Source organism: the organism of the source record quoted next, unplaced genomic scaffold, assembly GCF_019419815.1.
Source record: "Pyrus x bretschneideri cultivar Hongxiangsu unplaced genomic scaffold, Pyrus_bretschneideri_v1 Contig17, whole genome shotgun sequence".
NCBI lineage: Eukaryota > Viridiplantae > Streptophyta > Magnoliopsida > Rosales > Rosaceae > Pyrus > Pyrus x bretschneideri.
Window position 1 is genome coordinate 5,364,866 of NW_025999468.1, and position 19,494 is coordinate 5,384,359.

General features: G+C 36.7%; 1 protein-coding gene, 1 long non-coding RNA gene and 1 pseudogene across 2 annotated transcripts; 1 reads left to right on the forward strand and 2 right to left on the reverse strand.

Moving 5' to 3' along the window:
• Window positions 1–928: 928 nt before the first annotated feature.
• LOC103947389 lies at window positions 929–1,515 on the reverse strand. The gene is made up of 3 exons (XR_007257416.1): window positions 1,385–1,515; window positions 1,153–1,279; window positions 929–1,042 (listed from the first exon to the last, which is right to left on the reverse strand). It is a non-coding gene; the product is annotated as an uncharacterized LOC103947389 (long non-coding RNA).
• A 536-nt stretch (window positions 1,516–2,051) lies between these two features.
• LOC103967577 lies at window positions 2,052–5,470 on the reverse strand (annotated as a pseudogene).
• A 1,674-nt stretch (window positions 5,471–7,144) lies between these two features.
• Window positions 7,145–9,195, forward strand: LOC103967584 (putative pentatricopeptide repeat-containing protein At1g02420). The gene has a single exon (XM_009380857.3). The coding sequence runs from the start codon at window positions 7,389–7,391 to the stop codon at window positions 8,907–8,909; it is 1,521 nt and encodes a 506-aa protein (XP_009379132.3). The 5' UTR covers window positions 7,145–7,388; the 3' UTR covers window positions 8,910–9,195.
• The last annotated feature ends 10,299 nt before the right edge of the window (window positions 9,196–19,494 follow it).

Below are 19,494 nucleotides of genomic sequence, written 5' to 3' on the forward strand. Positions count from 1 at the left end.
CGATGCAGAAAATTTTCTTTCCATTATTTTCAGATAACTTTCCAGTCAACAACCATTTCTTTTATCCCATTTGTCCAACACCACCTGCATTTCAAACAAAAAGGAAGAGTTTAATAACTAATAATTTCAGGCACTTTCCAATTTTCAGCTATGATAAAGACCATGGATAATTTATTGTGTCCATTTTCCTGCCATCTTAAGTGGCCAGAAACTGAAAATTTGTTATCAAATGTGTTAATGCTGCAATATATAGGATGACGGAGAAAATTCCAATGAAGATTGGTTGAGGAAATTTACAGTGTCACTACTCGCCTTTAGAAAGATGTCTTTTCTGGAAACCATTTCAAAGTGTTTAGGATCCCAAAGCCCGTAATCGATTATAGTGTGCCTAAAATCAAAAAATGACCTTCACAAAAACTAACTCAAAAACCCTAAATCCCTAAACCAGATTAGTGTGGTTTCATCCTGTTAAAGATACGAAAAATGAAGCCATTCAAGCGGTTAAGATATCTAGTAATGATCGTGGAGATACGCTGCTGGAAGAAGATGTAAGATAAAAAACTTATTAGTATGAAATGAATCCAATATCCTAATGTAAAGGAAATTACTCATAGTAGAAATTTTGAATGGACAAAGTTTTGGCTTCCCTTTCCGGCTATACTTGATTAACTGGGAACCTTTTTTTTAATGCAATCAGCGACTTCATGAGAGAGAGAGAGAGAGAGAGAGAGAGAGAGAGAGGAATATTAGGTGAAAAGTAGTATTGCCAAATCACACAGAGATCAAAATCTTGAATATATATGTTTAACCATATCAAACATCATTTCGTCGAAACCAACTTCACAAACACCTTCTTCTTCTATTTTCAAATTTTCAGAAACACAACAATCAACTACGTTTTCGAGAAATTAACAAAAAAAGAAACCCTCTTTGATTCAGTTTTCTCAACAACCAAACAGAACCTAAAAATTTCAAGCTTACATTTTTGAAGCGAGCCATGGATAACGTTTGCAATTTCAGCTCCGTAGCTTTGTGATCAATACTACAAAAAATTAAAACAAAAAATTATATGCATTTAGAGTAGAAAAAGAATGAATTTATGCTAGGGATTCGCCAGATAATAAAACTAATTGAAAAATTAAACAAAATTACCTTTGGGCGTTTAGGGTTTTGGGGGAACTCTGTCTCTGCGTGAGGTTATAGACGAAGGAAGGAGATGACTAAACGCGCGAGGCAAATTAGGTTGGTTTATTAGGCGCATCCGAACCGTCTAAACATACTAAGGAAATCAAGATGCATCCAAAACACAAACAGTCAAACTGGAATGCGCATGGAGAAGCAGAAGAAGAAAAAGAAGATGAAGAGGGGGTAGTTGATAGCTTACCCGACACTGGTCGTGGTCGGAGTTGACAGAAATCAACAAAGCCCTGTGCGATTTCATCGTTTTGAGATGTGATGGTGACATCATGATTTTATCACCTGAAGGTTGACTCTTCCAAGTCAGAAAACAGAAAAATTAAAATTCAGGAACACTAAACTAACAAAAACAAATTACAGAAGAGGAAAAAATCAAATTACCTAAACAAAAATCCATGATTATTCCATGAGTGCTGATTCCATAGGTTTTAAAGGGGGAAGGTTTTTTTTATTTGAGATGGATGATGTTCGATCTGGGGATTTTAGGTGAGCAGATTGAAACTGAAGGAGAGAGAAAGAGAATGATGAAGAGAATGGGATCTGAGGGAGAAAGAGGGGAGGAAGAGAATGGTAAAGTGACGATCGCACCCTGCCTTTCCACGATCATCAACACACGGCATCAAGATCAGCGGCAGAGAGAGACAGTGGCAGCTTCGTAAATAAACTGAAATGTGGTCCAAAACACTGTTCATATGAATAGTGCGATTTCCCCTCCTACTTTAGACTAAAGTAATTTGGTTCGGTTTTTCACTTTTTTAAACCAACCTCTATTGTGTAGGGTACAACAGTGAACAAAGAGTAAAACTTTTCCGACCTCTCTAGTCCGGAACCCTCCCAAACCTTGGACAACACAATACTAAATAATGCAATACTACAATTCAGTGCAAAAACAATCCAACTGTAATAGTACAGACCGATCCGGTGTACCAAGCGAGCTCTACCGTTCAAGCTTTGCTGTAAGCTTAAGTAGTGGCTTCAAGAAATGGATAATCAATGACCGGATCAAATATGTAGAATGTGTTGTGCCTTGGCCCGTTCGTCAGTGCAGAACCGAGATTCAGATTACAACCTCACCAAATTTCACACACAGTTGAACAAAATAAAGTACAAGAAATAAAGACACAGAGAAATTTACGAGGTTCGGCAAAAAAACTGTCTACGTCCTCGGAGAGATATTGCTCTTCACTATGAGAATAACAGTACAAGTATACATGAGTTAAATCGACATAACCCAATCTCATATCCCTTATACACCCACTCACAGAATTTTCCCAAGAGCCTCACTCTACCCCAAGAGTTCTTTCACTAGAATACTTTTCACTCTAGCTCTCTTGATTTTCTCTCAACCCATGTTCAACCTTTTTCATGGGAGAGCCGAATGCTCTCCCCCTTGGATGCTCTACATCTCTTCTTCCGTTTGCTCTCTTCAACTTTACCTCTCTCTCTACAACTCTCCCTATAAACCGAAAAAGAGCTCTCACGGGTGTTGAAGACAACCAAACTTTTCCCTTTTACTTTTCCCTTTTTTCTTCCCCAAAACAAGGAAATGTATTCCAACTTTCTTTCTTTAGCCGAAAGTTATTTTGGACATTTGTCCACTTGGCCACAAACTCCAACAGAATGTATCTCTTTTGTACTTGTTTAGAGGAATGTTAAGCTCAAATCTCTTCGGTAAGTCTGGATTCGCCAAGAAAATACGACCATAAGCAATAAGATCTGCACGACCCTCGGCCACAGCATTGTTCCCATCTTCCCTGTCTTAACCACCCGCAGCAATGCAGGTACCGCGGAAAGCCTTTCTCATGGGAAGAAGACTGTCTTCATTCTCGGCTCAACCATGTGGCAGTACGCCAATCCATATTTGTTCAAGGCATTGGCCATATGGAGGCCTAATTCTTTTGGATTTGAATCCCCTGAGTCCATACAGTCCGCAACTGGAGATAATCTAATTCCAACTTTATCTGCTCCTATTTTGTTAACAACAGCTTCGACAACTTCCAGTGGAAAGCGGCAACGATTCTCTAGAAATCCACCATATTGGTCTGTTCGATCATTCACATGATCCTTCATGAACTGATCGAGAAGGTAGCCATGCGCCCCATGAATTTCAACTCCATCGAAGCCTAAATAGCAGATAAACAATTTCAGCATACCAATGGTATTAGAATCTTAAGCATTGTCGCTGAGTTCCCAAGTAAATAATGGTTAGTTAACATGCAGTTCAAAGAACAGGCGTGAGGGAGCTTGCAGCTCTGATGGCAGTGAGCTTTTTACTCCATCCTGAAGGCCAGAGTTTGAAATTTGAATCCCCCTCCCATATCTTACTACATTTCTCTGTTCAAATATGGTTTGTTTTGCATAAGTTTGAAGCAAATTGAGTTGTTGTAAAATCTATTTCTTATTAAACGTGAAGAGAAATTACCAGCTTCAATAGAATTCTTCGCAGCAAGTCTAAAATCATTGACAACTTGTGCAATTTCATCGGTCCTTAATCGTCTTGGAGGTGTGAATTCAGAAACATCAATGTCATTTAATCTTATTGGCTTGTCAGTAGAAGATATTGGAGCTTGCCCATTTGGTTGATAACCTGTAAGCAAGGAGAGATAGAATCACAACTTGAAGTCTAAAGAAAGTATCCAACATCCACAGCAGCATACTCTTTCGACTTGGAATCCCTTGTTGCGAATTACTATACAATTAAGAGTTGCACCATTTTTTCGAAGAAAAAATATAAGCAGAGAAGTGTCAGGATAATCACTCGCGCGTTCCGATGCGTACACCATTATGTTATACATCAAACTTCGTCAACGGTTTATTAATTATTCACTCATGTTGACAAAGCATTCCATGGTAAAACCGTAAAAGTGAGAAACGCACCGGTATTAGAAACCCTCCCAGCATGCCAAATCTGGCAGAAGAAAACGCCACCTTTGGCATGAACAGCGTCAACAATGGGTCTCCATGCTTCAACTTGCTCCCTTGTCCATATACCATGTGTGTTCGCGGGTACCTTCGAATATTAAAGAAACAAGAATGTCATCAAACTTTGAAACGAAAGAAGCACCGCCAAATGTATGTTAGTCTATAAAGCTACTCTTGTTAAATTACCCTAGAGCTGTGCTGGAAACTGCAGTGGCTTCAGCTATGAGAAGACCCCCGTTCGACGTTCTCTGAGAGTAATATAAGATAGAATGTGGTTGAGCAACATTGTTGTATGATCTCTGTCTGGTCAATGGTGCTAAAACAATTTTGGCAAGGAATAACAAAATTGTCAATCATACAAAGTAATGCAAGACAGAATGTTACCGGGGAACTTTATCCGTTTACCGTATGCTAACAGTGAGAACACAATTCTAAAGAGGAAAACCAAATAATAAACCATAAACACAAGCAACAAACATAGTTTGCTAACGCTCGTTTGGTAACAGTTTCGCCTTTTAGTTTTTGTTTCTTAGTTAAAAAGGAGAAACGAAGGAGAAAGAAGGAATTAAGAAAAACGAAGGAAAATATGTGAAATAAAAAGCCGAATTGTAAACTATTTGAATTTGTACTATTTTATATCAACAATTAATTAATTTATGTACTTAAACTCTTTTGTGTTTATTTTAGTGTGTAAAATTTGTATTATTTTATAAACAAAGATATAGTTACAAGAATACGGTTTGGCTCCTTTCCTGCAAGAAATCATTCTTTTTACTTGTAAATCATAATTGAAAACATATCCATGAATAAACTACACAGTGCACTAAACTTGATTATAGGTAATTAGTAATTTCATATCTTTTTTACTTCTTGTTAGCCAATAGCCATCTGCAGATCCGATGTAGCCAAATTGGCTAGTTACTCTTTGCACTCAAGTTCGGATCTTCCGTTCATAATTTACATTAAATTAAATTGTTCATAATTTACATTAAATTAAATTATCGCTTGAATTAAATAAAATAAAATGGTAGGTCCAAACTAAGTTTTTTTTTTTTTTTTAATTGAGTCAAATTATAAAACACACCTATCTCATAAGAAGCCCGACATAGAAATTTAGAAAAATAAACAAATACGATTTGGAAAGTTCTAGGTACCTATGAGAAAGATTGAAGTTTCCCAATTTGTGGGAGGTGCTGGTTGAGCAGCAGACATCAGAATTCGAGTCGCCTGCCACCTGATCTTGCCCTTGGCCCTTTTTACTGGATTCTGGAATGAATGAATACAAAGACTCAACAGGGGCTTAAAAGTCAGCCCTGCAACTCCCCTCCAAAAATATCAAACTGTCCCACATCGTCGCCCCTCTCCTTTTATGGAGTGGAAGTGGTGGTGGAAAAGAACTTACGTGGAATGTGGGTGGAATCCTACCACATGTCCATTTGGACGTTAGCTTTTTTATAACGGAAACGTGAGGATTTGAATCGATTATTGATTAGGTTAATATCTCAGCAAATAGATGATTTGATCGTTTAGTTTTTAAGATCATACATAAATAGATGAATTATATTTTTCAATTAATTAATGAAATTGTGCAGGTTATTAAAATGAAATTGTTATTAGCACTCTAAAATACTCATCATAACCATATTTTTCTTCTTTAATTATAGAAAAAACTCATTCGCGCTCCTTAGCTGGTAGAACTACTTTGATTCAATCCGTCACGTCATCTATGCCAGTTTATTTCATGCAAACTGTTAAGTTACTAGTCACAAATGCAAACGATGAACTCGGCTCTTCTTGCAAAGAATGCTTGGAAAACGTTGCAGAACGATGCTATGATTTGGACTCATATTTTTAGGGATTGCGCTATTGCTTATAAGGCATGGCAAAGCCTATTCGTCCCTCCTTTTTATGGACCCATAAACTTCTCTATTTTGATCCGTAAGAACATGACATAAAAAATTGTTATTCGTGATTTTTGAAATGCGGTTGGTGCTTGCTATCATGTTGGTTTATTTGGCATTGGCGAAATAAGAGTATTTTTTATTGAGATTTTGTTATTCCAAGCAACCCCAAAGCTTTTATTATGCGCTACTGGTTGTGAATAGCTTCAGGGTAATATGGCTACTACTCAACAAACCTCCAGAACTCTTACTTTCCTTCCTCCATTGGGATCCCCCTCCAGATGATTGGCTTAAAGTGAATGTGGATGGGTGTAGGAAAGGACCACTTAATTTTACTAGAGTTGGCGATGTGATTAGGAATTCATGTGGTGCTTGGCAAGCAAGACTCTTTTTAGAGAGAGAGAGTTGGAGGACCATGTCCCATTCCTTGAGCTCTCTTACCTCCTCTCAAGTTATCGAGCTTCTAAATTTCTTTAGTGGCCGTGATGTATTAGCTAAAAGATATGTCTGCACAAAGTACATGAATCAATTTGCTACTCTTTGCGCTAATTATCGTGAACTGGCAAGCAATTGAAAGGACGGTCATTTAGTATTTTTTGCATGAGATACAACTAAATGAGTAGGTCGTTGCGAAAATTTACAGTGATTCTTAAATTGGATTTGAAGTTAGAACTGCATGCTTTCATCCCACAATTTGTTTACCTTGTTAGCAAAGAAAACACGGTCATTTTGTACATTTTAGCATGGTAGATTCATGAATTGCAAAGTAGATTCGTGTCAGGAACATCTTCACGTGTAACAGATTTCAAGTAGAACTCACTATAATACTCATTTCTAATTATGAATGCTCTCGGGACTTCAATCTTCGTATCCCAGTCGAAAGTAACATCAGATGCAGAGTTCTGTGCTGTTGAGAGAGTGACCCAGTTTCTACCAAAAAAGAGATCGAAATCAAAAGGTAATTGGACCAAGGCATAAACTCAATTGAATACAATATGAGTTTGATTTATTCCTAACCTTTACCAACCTGAATAACGTGAACAAACTTAGACCGTCAGATGAATCTGACGGGTGTTAAAGGAACCCCCATATAGAAGCCCATCACTGTAGCCCCGCGCGCCCAGGTCCAGAACGCAAACCCTTTTCCCTCTCACTGCGTCTCTGTTCCGTCTGATTTGTATCATTTTCTCCATCTCTTCCCTGTCCGACTTCCGTTTACAACCTTCATATAAATGAGTCCATGAGGCTGAGCTTCTCTTCCTTTCCAGCATACACAGCTCGACATTCTGCTAGCTCAGTCGTCTTCCTCGCGGATGTGGGGGGTGGGTGGTTGAATCAGTTCAGCGCCGTTTCAAGGGAAGTCGAACGATGGCATTATTCAGGTACGTCTCCTCGCAAAACCGAAAGTACCCACCTTTAGTCTTGTCTCTCTCTCGCTCTCTCTGCTCTGAAAGCGGCAGCTCAACCACCGCCGCCGACGTCGAGACCGTTTATCGCATACTCAGTTGCCCTTGCCCCACTGGTTCCAAAAACTTGAAACAGGCATTGAATTCGAGTGGGGTTTTTCTCTCCAATGATTTGATTGATAAGGTTCTCAAACGGGTTCGGTTCAGCCATGGAAACCCTTCACAGGCATTGGAATTTTTCAATTACACCGGCAACAGAAGAGGGTTTTACCACACTCAGTTTTCCTTGGACACAATGCTTTACATTCTAGGACGAAGTCGAATGTTCGACAAAACTTGGGAGGTCTTAGTTGACACTAAGTATAAGGATCGAAATTTGATAACCCCGCGCACTGTAATGGTTGTGTTAGCTAGAATCGCTAAGGTTTGCTCCGTTAGGCAAACCGTTGAGTCTTTTAGGAAGTTCAAGAAGCTCGTGCCTGAATTCGATACAATGTGTTTCAATTCCTTGTTGAGGACTCTTTGTCAGGAGAAGAGTATGGCGGATGCTAGGAACGTGTATCACAGTCTCAAGCATAATTTTAAGCCGAATTTGCAGACTTTCAATATACTGCTGTCCGGGTGGAAGACATCCGAGGAAGCTGAGGGGTTCTTTGAGGAGATGAGGGAGATGGGTGTGAAACCTGATGTCGTTTCCTACAATTGTGTGGTTGATGTTTATTGTAAGAATAGAGAAGTAGACAAGGCGTTTAAGATTGTAGAGGAAATGCGTGAACAGGGTATATCACCTGATGTGATCACCTATACTAGTATCATTGGTGGATTGGGGTTGGTTGGTCAGCCCGATAAAGCCAGAGATCTATTGAAAGAAATGACGGAGTATGGGTGCTACCCAGATGCTGCTGCATACAATGCGGCCATTAGGAATTTTTGCATCGCGAAGAGGCTTGGCGATGCTTCTGGGTTGATGGATGCAATGGCGAGTAAGGGTTTGAGTCCGAATGCAACTACTTACAATTTGTTCTTTAGGGTTTTCTTCTGGTCAAATGACTTACAAAGCTCTTGGAGTTTGTATGGGAGAATGATGCATGCTGGGTGCTTACCAAGTACACAGTCTTGTATGTTCCTGATCAGGTTGTTTCGGAGACAGGAAAAGGTGGATATGGCATTGCGGCTGTGGAATGATATGATTGAGAAGGGTTTCGGTTCTTATATATTGGTATCTGATGTGCTGTTTGATTTGCTTTGTGATTTGGGAAAACTAGTGGAAGCAGAGAGGTGCTTCTTGCAGATGGTTGAAAAGGGGCAAAAGCCTAGTAGCGTTTCCTTCAGAAGGATCAAGGTTCTTATGGAACTGGCAAACAAGCATGAGGCCCTCAAGAACTTGACCGAGAAAATGGCAGTGTTCGGTGCTTCAATCCATCTTCCTGAGAATTCAAAGAGCTCAATGAATACTTCGCGTTTTCAATCACATCCGATATAAAAGTATGTGGGTAACTAATCATGATTTGGGTTCGGTGTTATATTGGTGCAGAAATGTTTCTGATTGATTTATCAAAAAAGGTGATTTACATGATTGGGATACAGAGGCTTGCCCTGGGAAGTAACAAGGGCGAAGAATGTGGATTAGGCATTCGTACTTTTTTGTTTGCTTGGGCCTTGTCCAGGTACATTTGTGTAATGTCTGTTATTCATTAGCTACAGTACGCAGAAGGTGGATTGTGAAGGGTTTTTTTGTCTGAAAGGAGTAAAGTTGCCAGTTTATAGCCTGTTTATGCTGCAATTTTCTTACTTAGTAAAGAAGTCAGTCGCACAATGTTACCTGTCTGAAAAATAAGCCCTTTCATCCAATAGAGAATTGGTTTTATGGAGGTGCGACGTAGGATATAATAAGCCCGCATCTGGATATATAACTTGGTTTTTAGCCAAATGCAAACGAGTCCTTAAAATATATATGCCACAGATACAACCCAGGACCACTAAAACATCTGTTCTTTCAAGCCTAAAAGAGGCCAAAAACTGCTCTCTTTCTTTTGCAATGGGCGTACGACCATTTCTCCGGCAAAATCGTGACCCATATCATTACAAGGACGCAAGGTTGAAGAGAATCCTATTACTATTTACGATGAAGATGATGCATAAAAAGCTTGGCAGTGGAGGAGATAGATTAAATAATGTAGGTAATGATTTCTTATCAAATTGGAGTAGCTCCAGATGGTTTTGTTTTGGTTTAATTTTGAGTTTGGCTGCTGCATTCTGAAGTTGAAGTTGAAGTTGATTGAGGCTGAGCGGTTCAAGTTGGAACATTGAAGTGAATATTAATAGATCTTTGGACTATGTTTGTCCGGACAGGTGAGGATTTGATATTATTGCTGGTTCGGTTCTGTTTTGATGTTTTCTTTCTGGCTGTTGCACAGTTGCACTCATTAGGCTAGCAGCATTCATCAGTTTTAAGGGTTTGCTGTTGATTTTAAATTTTTCCATCATTCACTCCTTAAATTTCAATTCTGTCAATTAGAGGATGATCTATGTAAATATTTAATTGGGTAATGGTTCCTTTCTTTCGTTGTCTACATTTTGGTCCATGATCTTATTAAAAAAATTGAAAATTTGCAGTAAATATGTTAAGTTCTTATGACACTGGCTGTTAGAACTTAGAAGTGCTGTAAGTCGTAGAGAAAATGGAAACTCTAGGCTTGTTGAAGAAGGTTTATCTGAGATCCAGCTAGCTAGTCAATTAACATGCAGACGGAAAAAAAATGGCAGTCCTGATGTCCCTAACTAAAGTGAAATGGACTGTTTTATCGTCTCGTGGCATATCCATTTCACTGTATACCCATTTGATCTTTTTGCTGATTTATTATTAGAGATTCACATAGTTTTATTTCTGACTTTTGGGGTTGGTTTGGTTAAAAAGATTTGGTTTGTTTGCAGATATTTAGAGGAGATGGGAAAGATGACAGTGGAAATCCCTTTGACTGTGGCAAGTCTTCCCTTCTCCCTCTCCAGTGTTTTCCTTTTATGGTGAAATGAGTTTCTTATCTTCTGCACACTTTGAAATTGTCCTTTTAAGATGGAATTATTTTGTTCATGCTGTTTTTGTGGATAAGTATTGATTGAAATGCATGATTTGTCTTTTGGCCAATGATTTTGATTTTTCTTTTTTTTTTTTTGGTTGAAAGGCCAATGATTTTGATTATGTAACTAGAGATTATGCCGTCGTCCAGTTACTGGAAACTGAATTTTTGTGGCATGCATCCCTTAACCTGCTGTCGCTTTGCCCCGCCTGCCTTATGAATGCTAACCCCATATTGCTTTCATTACATATCCACCATCATCTTTGCCACATAACAAGTATTTATCTTTCTGGTTTTTGGTTTGTCTATCACCAACTTGCCACAACTGGCAGATAACAGATCACTTCTCTGCACACGATATATTCAATTTAGTGGACTATCATCTTAAAATCATAGTTGAGTTTTTGTGGATAAGTATTGATTGAAATGCATGATTTGTCTTTTGGCGAATGATTTTGATTATGTAACTAGAGATTATGCCATTGTCCGGTTACTGGAAACTGAATTTTTGTGGCAACACTTTGGTCTATTCATGCATCCCTTAACCTGCTCTCGCTTTTGCCCCGCCTGCCTTATGAATCCTAGCCCCATATTGCTTTCATTACATATCCACCATCATCGTTGCCACATAACAAGTCTTTATCTTTCTGGTTTTTGGTTTGTCTATCACTAACTTGCCACAACTGGCAGATAACAGATCACTTCTCTGCGCACGATATATTCAATTTAGTGGACTATCATCTTAAAATCATAGTTGAGTTTTTCATGCTTGTAATTCTTAATTTCCTCAAAATTAATCTCAGCGAAACCTGCATTTTTCTGTGTCATAATGTAATTAACATGATTTAGTTGAAATCCTAACTTTGCTTATCCTACAAGTTTGTGTTCAAGAAAGTCTTAGCTTTATATGGCATTGGCATGAACAGAGGATGTGCCAAAATGATCGATCAAATATTTTTTTGTTTCCCATCCCTATGTTGAATTCCGAACTCTGATTTTGTATTCATATCGTCGAAGATATAAATTTGTACGTATATTTGACTCTATTCTTCTTCTTTGTCAGTAAGGACTAAGGAGTATGAAATCTAGGTTTAACAGAATCCTTCAAAGCTTTTCACCACCCATGTCCCTTGGGGAGATGGTAAGGACTCGCCGACTCTGGATGTTTAGGCACGAGCAGTTATTCCTCCGGCATGTGCAGCGGAATGCCAGAGGCACCTTCAGACGAAAGTATTGAGACATAGGAGATCAACATGTGAGCTGCCTGGTCCTCTGTCCCATTCGCTATGCGTCATTTTCTAAAACTGCTCTTCTGTGATGATTGAAGCAGTACAAAAGCTCAGTGAGACGACTTTCCGCGTGTCTGAGTCGCCGAGGCACTTGTACCTGCATCCATTGGGAGCGGGCGAGACACTACGTACTTAGAACCTGACAGAGCAAGGAATGCCCCGTGCCCTTCATGGATGGATGAGCGGCATCAGCCAACCGGTGATTTCCGTCTTCCTGAATTGGGAGAGCTAGGCTAGATGGGAAACTTGACCCATATGAACAGATAAATGTTTTTTTTTTTTTTTTTTTTTTGCAAGTCTGTCGTTTAAATGTTGTGTGTTATTTATTTATTTATTTTTATCTTTGAATCCACTAAGGGAGTGGGCTTAACCTCACAAGGATTAGCAATAATATAGTTCAAATTTATCTTTGACGAGAATCGAACCTAAAACATCTCTTACAGGTGAAGTGAAGAGGAATATCACTAGACCTTAGTACTAAGTGGTTACATGTGTTTAAATTAAGGAAAAAAAACCTCCTTCTATAATAATCCATTCAATTAATTAGGCTACAATAAAACCTCGATAATTTAATACTTGACAAATTAATTAAATAATATTTTTGACCGGTTCCGACTTGATGATAACGTGCAAAATTAGTAATTCACTAAGTTTATAAGATAATACATTATAGAGGATTTATAAAGGTTCCAATTAATATACAGTATGTAAGAAAATAAGAAATATCTTGGTAAATTAGTAAGTGGTGCAAACTTACGATCCTAATTTAGTTAGTTATATTACTTGAAAGTAGGTCTGGCAAATGGGTTGTGTCTATCGTGTTCGTATCCCTTTCGTGTAACATCTGTTATTTTAACAGATCGTGTCGTGTCACACCCGTTATCTTAACGGGTCCTTAACAGGTCGTGTCACTTTACCCAACAGGTAAAGTGACCCGACCCGTTATGACCCGTTAAGAAAAAAAAATATTTTTTTAAAATTTACACATACCACACATTGCCACATAAATACTACTTCAAAACATTAAAACATTTCTCGTTCAAGTACTATATCTACACTCAAGGACGACGAGGAGAGTGAGGTCACTGATCTGAGACTGAGGTGAGGTGAGAGGGCCCGTGAGGCGCCGCGTCCGCGTGACGGCATGGGGTCTCGGAGTCGAAGACGAAGTCGATCGAGGATTCGAGAGAGAGAGAGACAGACAGAGAGTGATTTGAATTTTCAGCTGAGTTAATGAGAGAGAAGAGAAGAGTAATAGCCTACACAATGGACGGTTGAGATTAAATCTCATTCGATCCAATGGTTATCAATTTTTTAAATTTAATAAAAAAAAAAAAATATATATATATATATATATATATAATTATGAAATGGACGGCTGAGATTTAATCTCAGCCGATTCATACTTTTATTATATAATTATATTATATAATTATTATAGTTTTTACTTTTTAGGGATATAAAATTCTTAATTTAATGTATATAATTATTAATATTATAGTTGATTCGTACTTTTATCAAGTATATAAATTATAACATAAGATTTTGTGATATCCACATCACTAGTGTAAATATTTTAAATTGAAGATCGAATTCATTCATTGTATTCATAGAGGATCAAGGAGTGTAGGTGTAAAAAAATCATCAAAATCGGAGTTAAAATAACCGTTAAATCTTGATTTTTCGTTTATAACCGTCGAAAAGTTTTATCCCGTTACTTGATCTCTGAATATTTGTTTTTTGTGATTTTTTGCTGATGTGATCTCTAAGCATATACAAACAAGTGTTACGGTTTGGATCGTTGAAATTAGTTTTGGAGAATTCGTATCTCATCAAAACGATAGATTGACTAACACTTAGAGTTTATTTATACGTTCATTAAGTATAACATAAGATTTTGTGGTATCCACTTGTGTAAATATTTTAAATTGAAGATCGAATTTATTCATTGTATTCATAAAGGGTCAAGGAGTGCAGCTGTAAAAAATCATCAAAATCGGAGTTAAAATAACCGTTAAATCTTGATTTTTCGTTTATAACCGTTGAAAAGTTTTGTCCCATTACTTGATCTCTGAATGTTTTTTTTTTTTTTGTGATTTTTTACTGATGTGATCTCCAAGCATATACAAACAAGTTTGATGGTTTGGATCGTTGAAATTAGTTTTGGAGAATTCGTATCCCATCAAAACGATAGATTGACTAACACTTAGAGTTTATTTATACTTTCATTAAGTATAACATAAGATTTTGTGGTATCCACTTGTGTAAATATTTTAAATTGAAGATCGAATTCATTCATTGTATTCATAGAGGGTCAAGGAGTGTAGGTGTAAAAAATCATCAAAATCGGAGTTAAAATAACCGTTAAATCTTGATTTTTCGTTTATAACCGTTGAAAAGCTTTGTCCCATTACTTTATCTCTGAATGTTCTTTTTTTTTTGTATTTTTTGCTGATGTGATCTCCAAGCATATACAAACAAGTTTGACGGTTTGGATCGTTGAAATTAGTTTTGGAGAATTCGTATCCCATCAAAACGATATATTGACTAACACTTAGAGTTTATTTATACTTTCATTAAGTATAACATAAGATTTTGTGGTATCCACTTGTGTAAATATTTTAAATTGAAGATCGAATTCATTCATTGTATTCATATAGGGTTAAGGAGTGTAGCTATAAAAAATCATCAAAATCGGAGTTAAACTAACCGTTAAATCATGATTTTTCGTTTATAACCGTTGAAAAGTTTTGTCCTGTTACTTGATCTCTGAATGTTTGTTTTTTGTGATTTTTTACTGATGTGATCTCCAAGCATATACAAACAAGTTTGACCGTTTGGATCGTTGAAATTAGTTTTGGAGAATTCGTATCCCATCAAAATGATAGATTGACTAGCACTTAAGAGTTTATTTATATTTTCATTAAGTATAACATAAGATTTTGTGGTATGCATTTGTGTAAATATTTTAAATTGAAGATCTAATTCATTCATTATATTCATATAGGGTTAAGGAGTGTAGCTGTAAAAAATCATCAAAATAGGAGTTAAAATAACCGTTAAATCGTGATTTTTCGTTTATAACCGTTGAAAAGCTTTGTCCCGTTACTTGATCTCTGAATGTTTGTTTTTTGTGATTTTTTACTGATGTGATCTCAAAGCATATACAAACAAGTTTGATGGTTTGGATCGTTGAAATTAGTTTAAGAGAATTCGTATCCCATAAAAATAATAGATTAACTAACACTTCTTAGAGTTTATTTATACTTTCATTAAGTATAACATAAGATTTTGTGGTATCCACTTGTGTAAATATTTTAAATTGAAGATCGAATTCATTCATTGTATTCATATAGGGTCAAGGAGTGTAGCTATAAAAAATCATCAAAATCGAAGTTAAAATAACCGTTAAGTCGTGATTTTTCGTTTATAACCGTCGAAAAGCTTTGTCCCGTTTCTTGATCTCTGAATTTTTTTTTTTACGATTTTTTATTGATGTGATCTCAAAGCATATACAAACAAGTTTGACGGTTGGGATCGTTAAAATTAGTTTTGGAGAATTCGTATGCCATCAATCAAGTTCCGTGTGTGTGTGTGTATATATATATTTATTAAGTAGATTTAAATCTATTTATTTTGTACGTATAAATTATAATTGACTGGTACACGGAATAGTACATATATCATGTGTGTCATTATTAAAAATAGTGAGATATGTCATGTGTGTGATAAAAAGTTAATAACTTAAAAAAAGAAAAATATTTCTCACCACTTCTATTAATTTTCATTTTTCTCTCTCTTTTTTGTTTCCTTTTGCAGCTTTTTCTTATCATTTTCACTTTTTCCTCCAACATCTTTCCCCAATTCCCTCACTTTTTTGTTTCATTTTCAACTTTTCTTAACATTTTCATTTTCCCTCCATTTTTTTTTTCCAAAAGGGCGGCAACGGCAAGAAATTGAATGGAAATAAATCACATCAATGGATGCAAATCATGCAATGCATCATGCATATTAAATTATTAATTAATAATTATTATAGTTTTTATAAAATTTAATATATATATATATAATTATTATAGATAGTTAATATTTTGGGGTATAATTATTAGTATATATAATTATTATAATTATTATAAACTTTATAGTTAATTTAATATATATATATATTTATTATAATTTTTAGGGGTATAAAATTGTAAAATTAATGTATATAATTATTACAGTATTTTTTTAGGGTTATAAAATTATAAAAATAATATTCTGCTTATCGTGTATCGTGTTAGCCACGTGTATACCCGAATCAACCCGTTATCTTAACAGATGCTTATCGGGTTACCCGATAACGACCCGATTCGTTATCGTTTCGACCCAAACACCTGTTAATTTCGTGTCGTGTCGTGTCGGGTTATCGGGTCGTATCAGAAATTGCCAGGCCTACTTGAAAGACATAATGAGGTGAGATAATGCACACCCACCAATTATTTGCTTTCGGCGCCCCACTTTCATCTTTATTTTAATTCTTTAGTTTTGTTTGAAAAAACAATATATTATCTACATTAAGAGAGGGATTCAGCTTAACCTCACAACGAATTAGCAATAAGCATATAATAATAATTTATTAATTCATCAATAAATTAATTTCATTTAGCAATAGGCATATAGAGGTTTTACTCTAGATGCGATGCAATTTTTTATTTTCCCTTCTCTTTTTTGTCTTTACCAAGTAATTCTTATTATTTTCGATATTAACATTTGTATAGTTTTATTTTAAACAAATGATATTATCTAGAAGATGGTGTTTAGCCTCATAATGGGTCAGCAATAATTTTTTTTTTTGGAACAAACGATATTATTTACAGGTGGGCTTAACCTTACAATGAGGCAACAATAATATGGTTCAAATTATTCTTTGACGAGAATTGAATATAAGATTTCTCACTTACAAACAAAGAATAATATCACTATTTCTAGCCCTCCAAATTTGAATCCAAAAAAAAAAAAAAAAAAAAAAAAACTCGTATTTGATGAGAATCTAACCTAGCACTTATATCTCCCAATTGTAGAAGGAAAATTTGTACCACAGCAAGTGACCCGTTACATTCATTAGGTTGGAATGAGCGTTTGAAGTTTAGTCGTTGGAAGGGAACAACGGAGAACATTCCCCTTCCACTTCCAAATTGCAGTTGAAAATTCAAGGTTGTCTTTGTATTTGGGTTCGGCGACTAAATACAAATTGCAGTTGAAAATTCATCTTCACCGTCTTTGTTTTGTTTGGGTTCCGCGAGAAGCACGACAGACGACATGAATGGACTTCGGAGCCGCCATTGCCAACGATGTCTGCAGCTGCAAATCCCATTTCTCCTCCTCTTGTCCATTAGCCTCCTATTCGATTTAGGTTCGGCAGACGAGCCCTCAACTCCCACTCCCAAGAACGGAGACAAAGCTTCAAGTGGGTCGGTGGCGCTCAAGGCAGTGATTGGGCTGCTGGGGGTGGCGGCCGTCATCGGCTTCTGCGTCTTCTTGTTCAAGATATGGCAGAAGAAGAAGAGAGAAGAGCAACACGCCCGTCTTCTTAAGCTCTTTGAAGACGACGATGAACTCGAGGTTGAGCTTGGCATTAGGGATTGATGATTGATCCCAATGAACACAATCCACCCTCCAGGTTGGTTGGTTGGTTGGTTTGTAAATCTTACAATATATGATTGTGTGTTGTAGCGGCCCTGATTGTGTTGTTTTTTTACATTTGCTAATATATGGAAAGGAAGATAATATCACACAAATACAATGGCTAGTCTTAGATCTGGATTTGTCTTGTGAATTGCAGCGTTGAGTGACCGAATGTCGAATATCTATCTGATCTTGATGTGTTTGACACCATTTCACTTGTACGTTTAACTCTCAAAGTTTAGATCTGTGGTATTAGCTGAGCATGGTGAGCATTGAGCATCTTAAAGCATGCGAGACGAAGTTTTTATTTTTTCTGTCAACCTGCATTTGTGAAGAAGAATTCAGAATGTTTATTCCTAGGTTAGATAGATGTTGTATGAATAAAGGATAAAACAACGTTTCGTGTGTTTCAAAAACATGTCAATGAAATGAGCAAGTCTAGGTCAGGATGTCAGGAATGGAGGGTGTCGTGGATTGTGAGTCTTCGAATACAGAATCAAGGTAATTTTTCAATCTAGAGGTAACATAAATGAAAATAAGCTGGTGTGGATCGATTCTGTTGTGTTCTATGTAGAGAAATTGCTATCAAGAGGGGTATGCTCTTTTTCTGAAATCGGAGTAATAACAATATTGATTGGGTCTGAATGCGATAATAACCTCATACACTGTTGTAATCTAGGTAAAGAAAAAGTCTCTAGTGGCAGCTACTGGTGATGTTTGGCATTATGAAATATCAGCAATGGAGTATTTTTGTGAATTAAAGTTATTTCTTTCTCTTGTCAATTGTTTCGTATGTGATACTTAAGTTGCTGGTATCTTTTTTGCACTCTGGGATTTCAGGAGCTGTTGATGGTCTCTTCCTAAGCCTTTCCTATTTTTTCCCAGTGTTTTAATTTTTCGACTGAAGTTACAGCAATCGTGTGTTTTAAACGATTTGGTTAGAGACCCTCATTAGGATGGAATTTTGAGAGGGATGGGAAGATTTTTCTAGATTTATTGCCTTTAAAATCTGTGATGCCGTAATTGTAGAGTGGTTTGCTTTTGGCATGTTGCATGCTGATGTTCTTTTGAAATGTCTTGTCCATTTATCTGGTCTACAATATGGCTACTGATAAACATGTGATGGTGAGTTGTTGTATATGTTGGGTTTGGGTTGGAGATTTAATATTACGTTAGTTGCATCCTATTATCATTCAGAATATGAATGATCTGGTGACGAGAGATGTTATTATTGTAAGGTTTCATGAACCCCTAGATCATGTGGGAGAGATGATGATGTAATGATCTTGAGGGTAGCTAAACTTTGGTTTCAATTGTTACTATTTGTCTCTCTGTTGGGCTTGATCACTATTCTTTGGAGAGTAGTCGTTCAGAGGTTGTTCGAGTAGATTTTCATTTTCTTTTGGACACTCATTAGAGAATCTCGAATGTTCATAATTTTATCAAGAGACGGCATGTTATTGTAAACTGGTGTTGCATGTGTAAGCAAGCAGGGGAATCAGTTAAACATCCTCCTTTACACTTATGTATAGATTCTATTAGACCTTTTTATTGTGAGTATCGAAAACATTTTACAATACCCAGAGACCTTTATCGTGAAGGTGTTTAGATTCTTGAGTGGGAGAACTGTGGTGAGTGAGACTGTTAATATTGTTTTCAATTTAGAAGGAAACTGTACAGGGAATACATAGGTTGTTACAAAGTCCATCTTCTCGGGTTTGAGTGCATTACTGATCACAAAGTTTCGTGGGGTACACGCCACTTAGTACTAAGGTCTAATGGTATTCCTCCACTTGTGAGCGAGAGGTCTTAAGTTCGATTCTCACCAAAGGCGAATTTTGAACCACATTATTGCTAGCCCATTGTGATTCTAAGCCCACCCCCTCCCCTTAGCGTAAATAATATCATTTGTTCAAAAAAAGTTTCTTGGGGTACACCGTAAAAAGAAGAAAAGGAGTGCAGGTTTATGAGTCAAGTACTTCTGAAAGTGCAGAATAAAGCAGCTTGAATTGATGTAATATGATATCGTCAACTG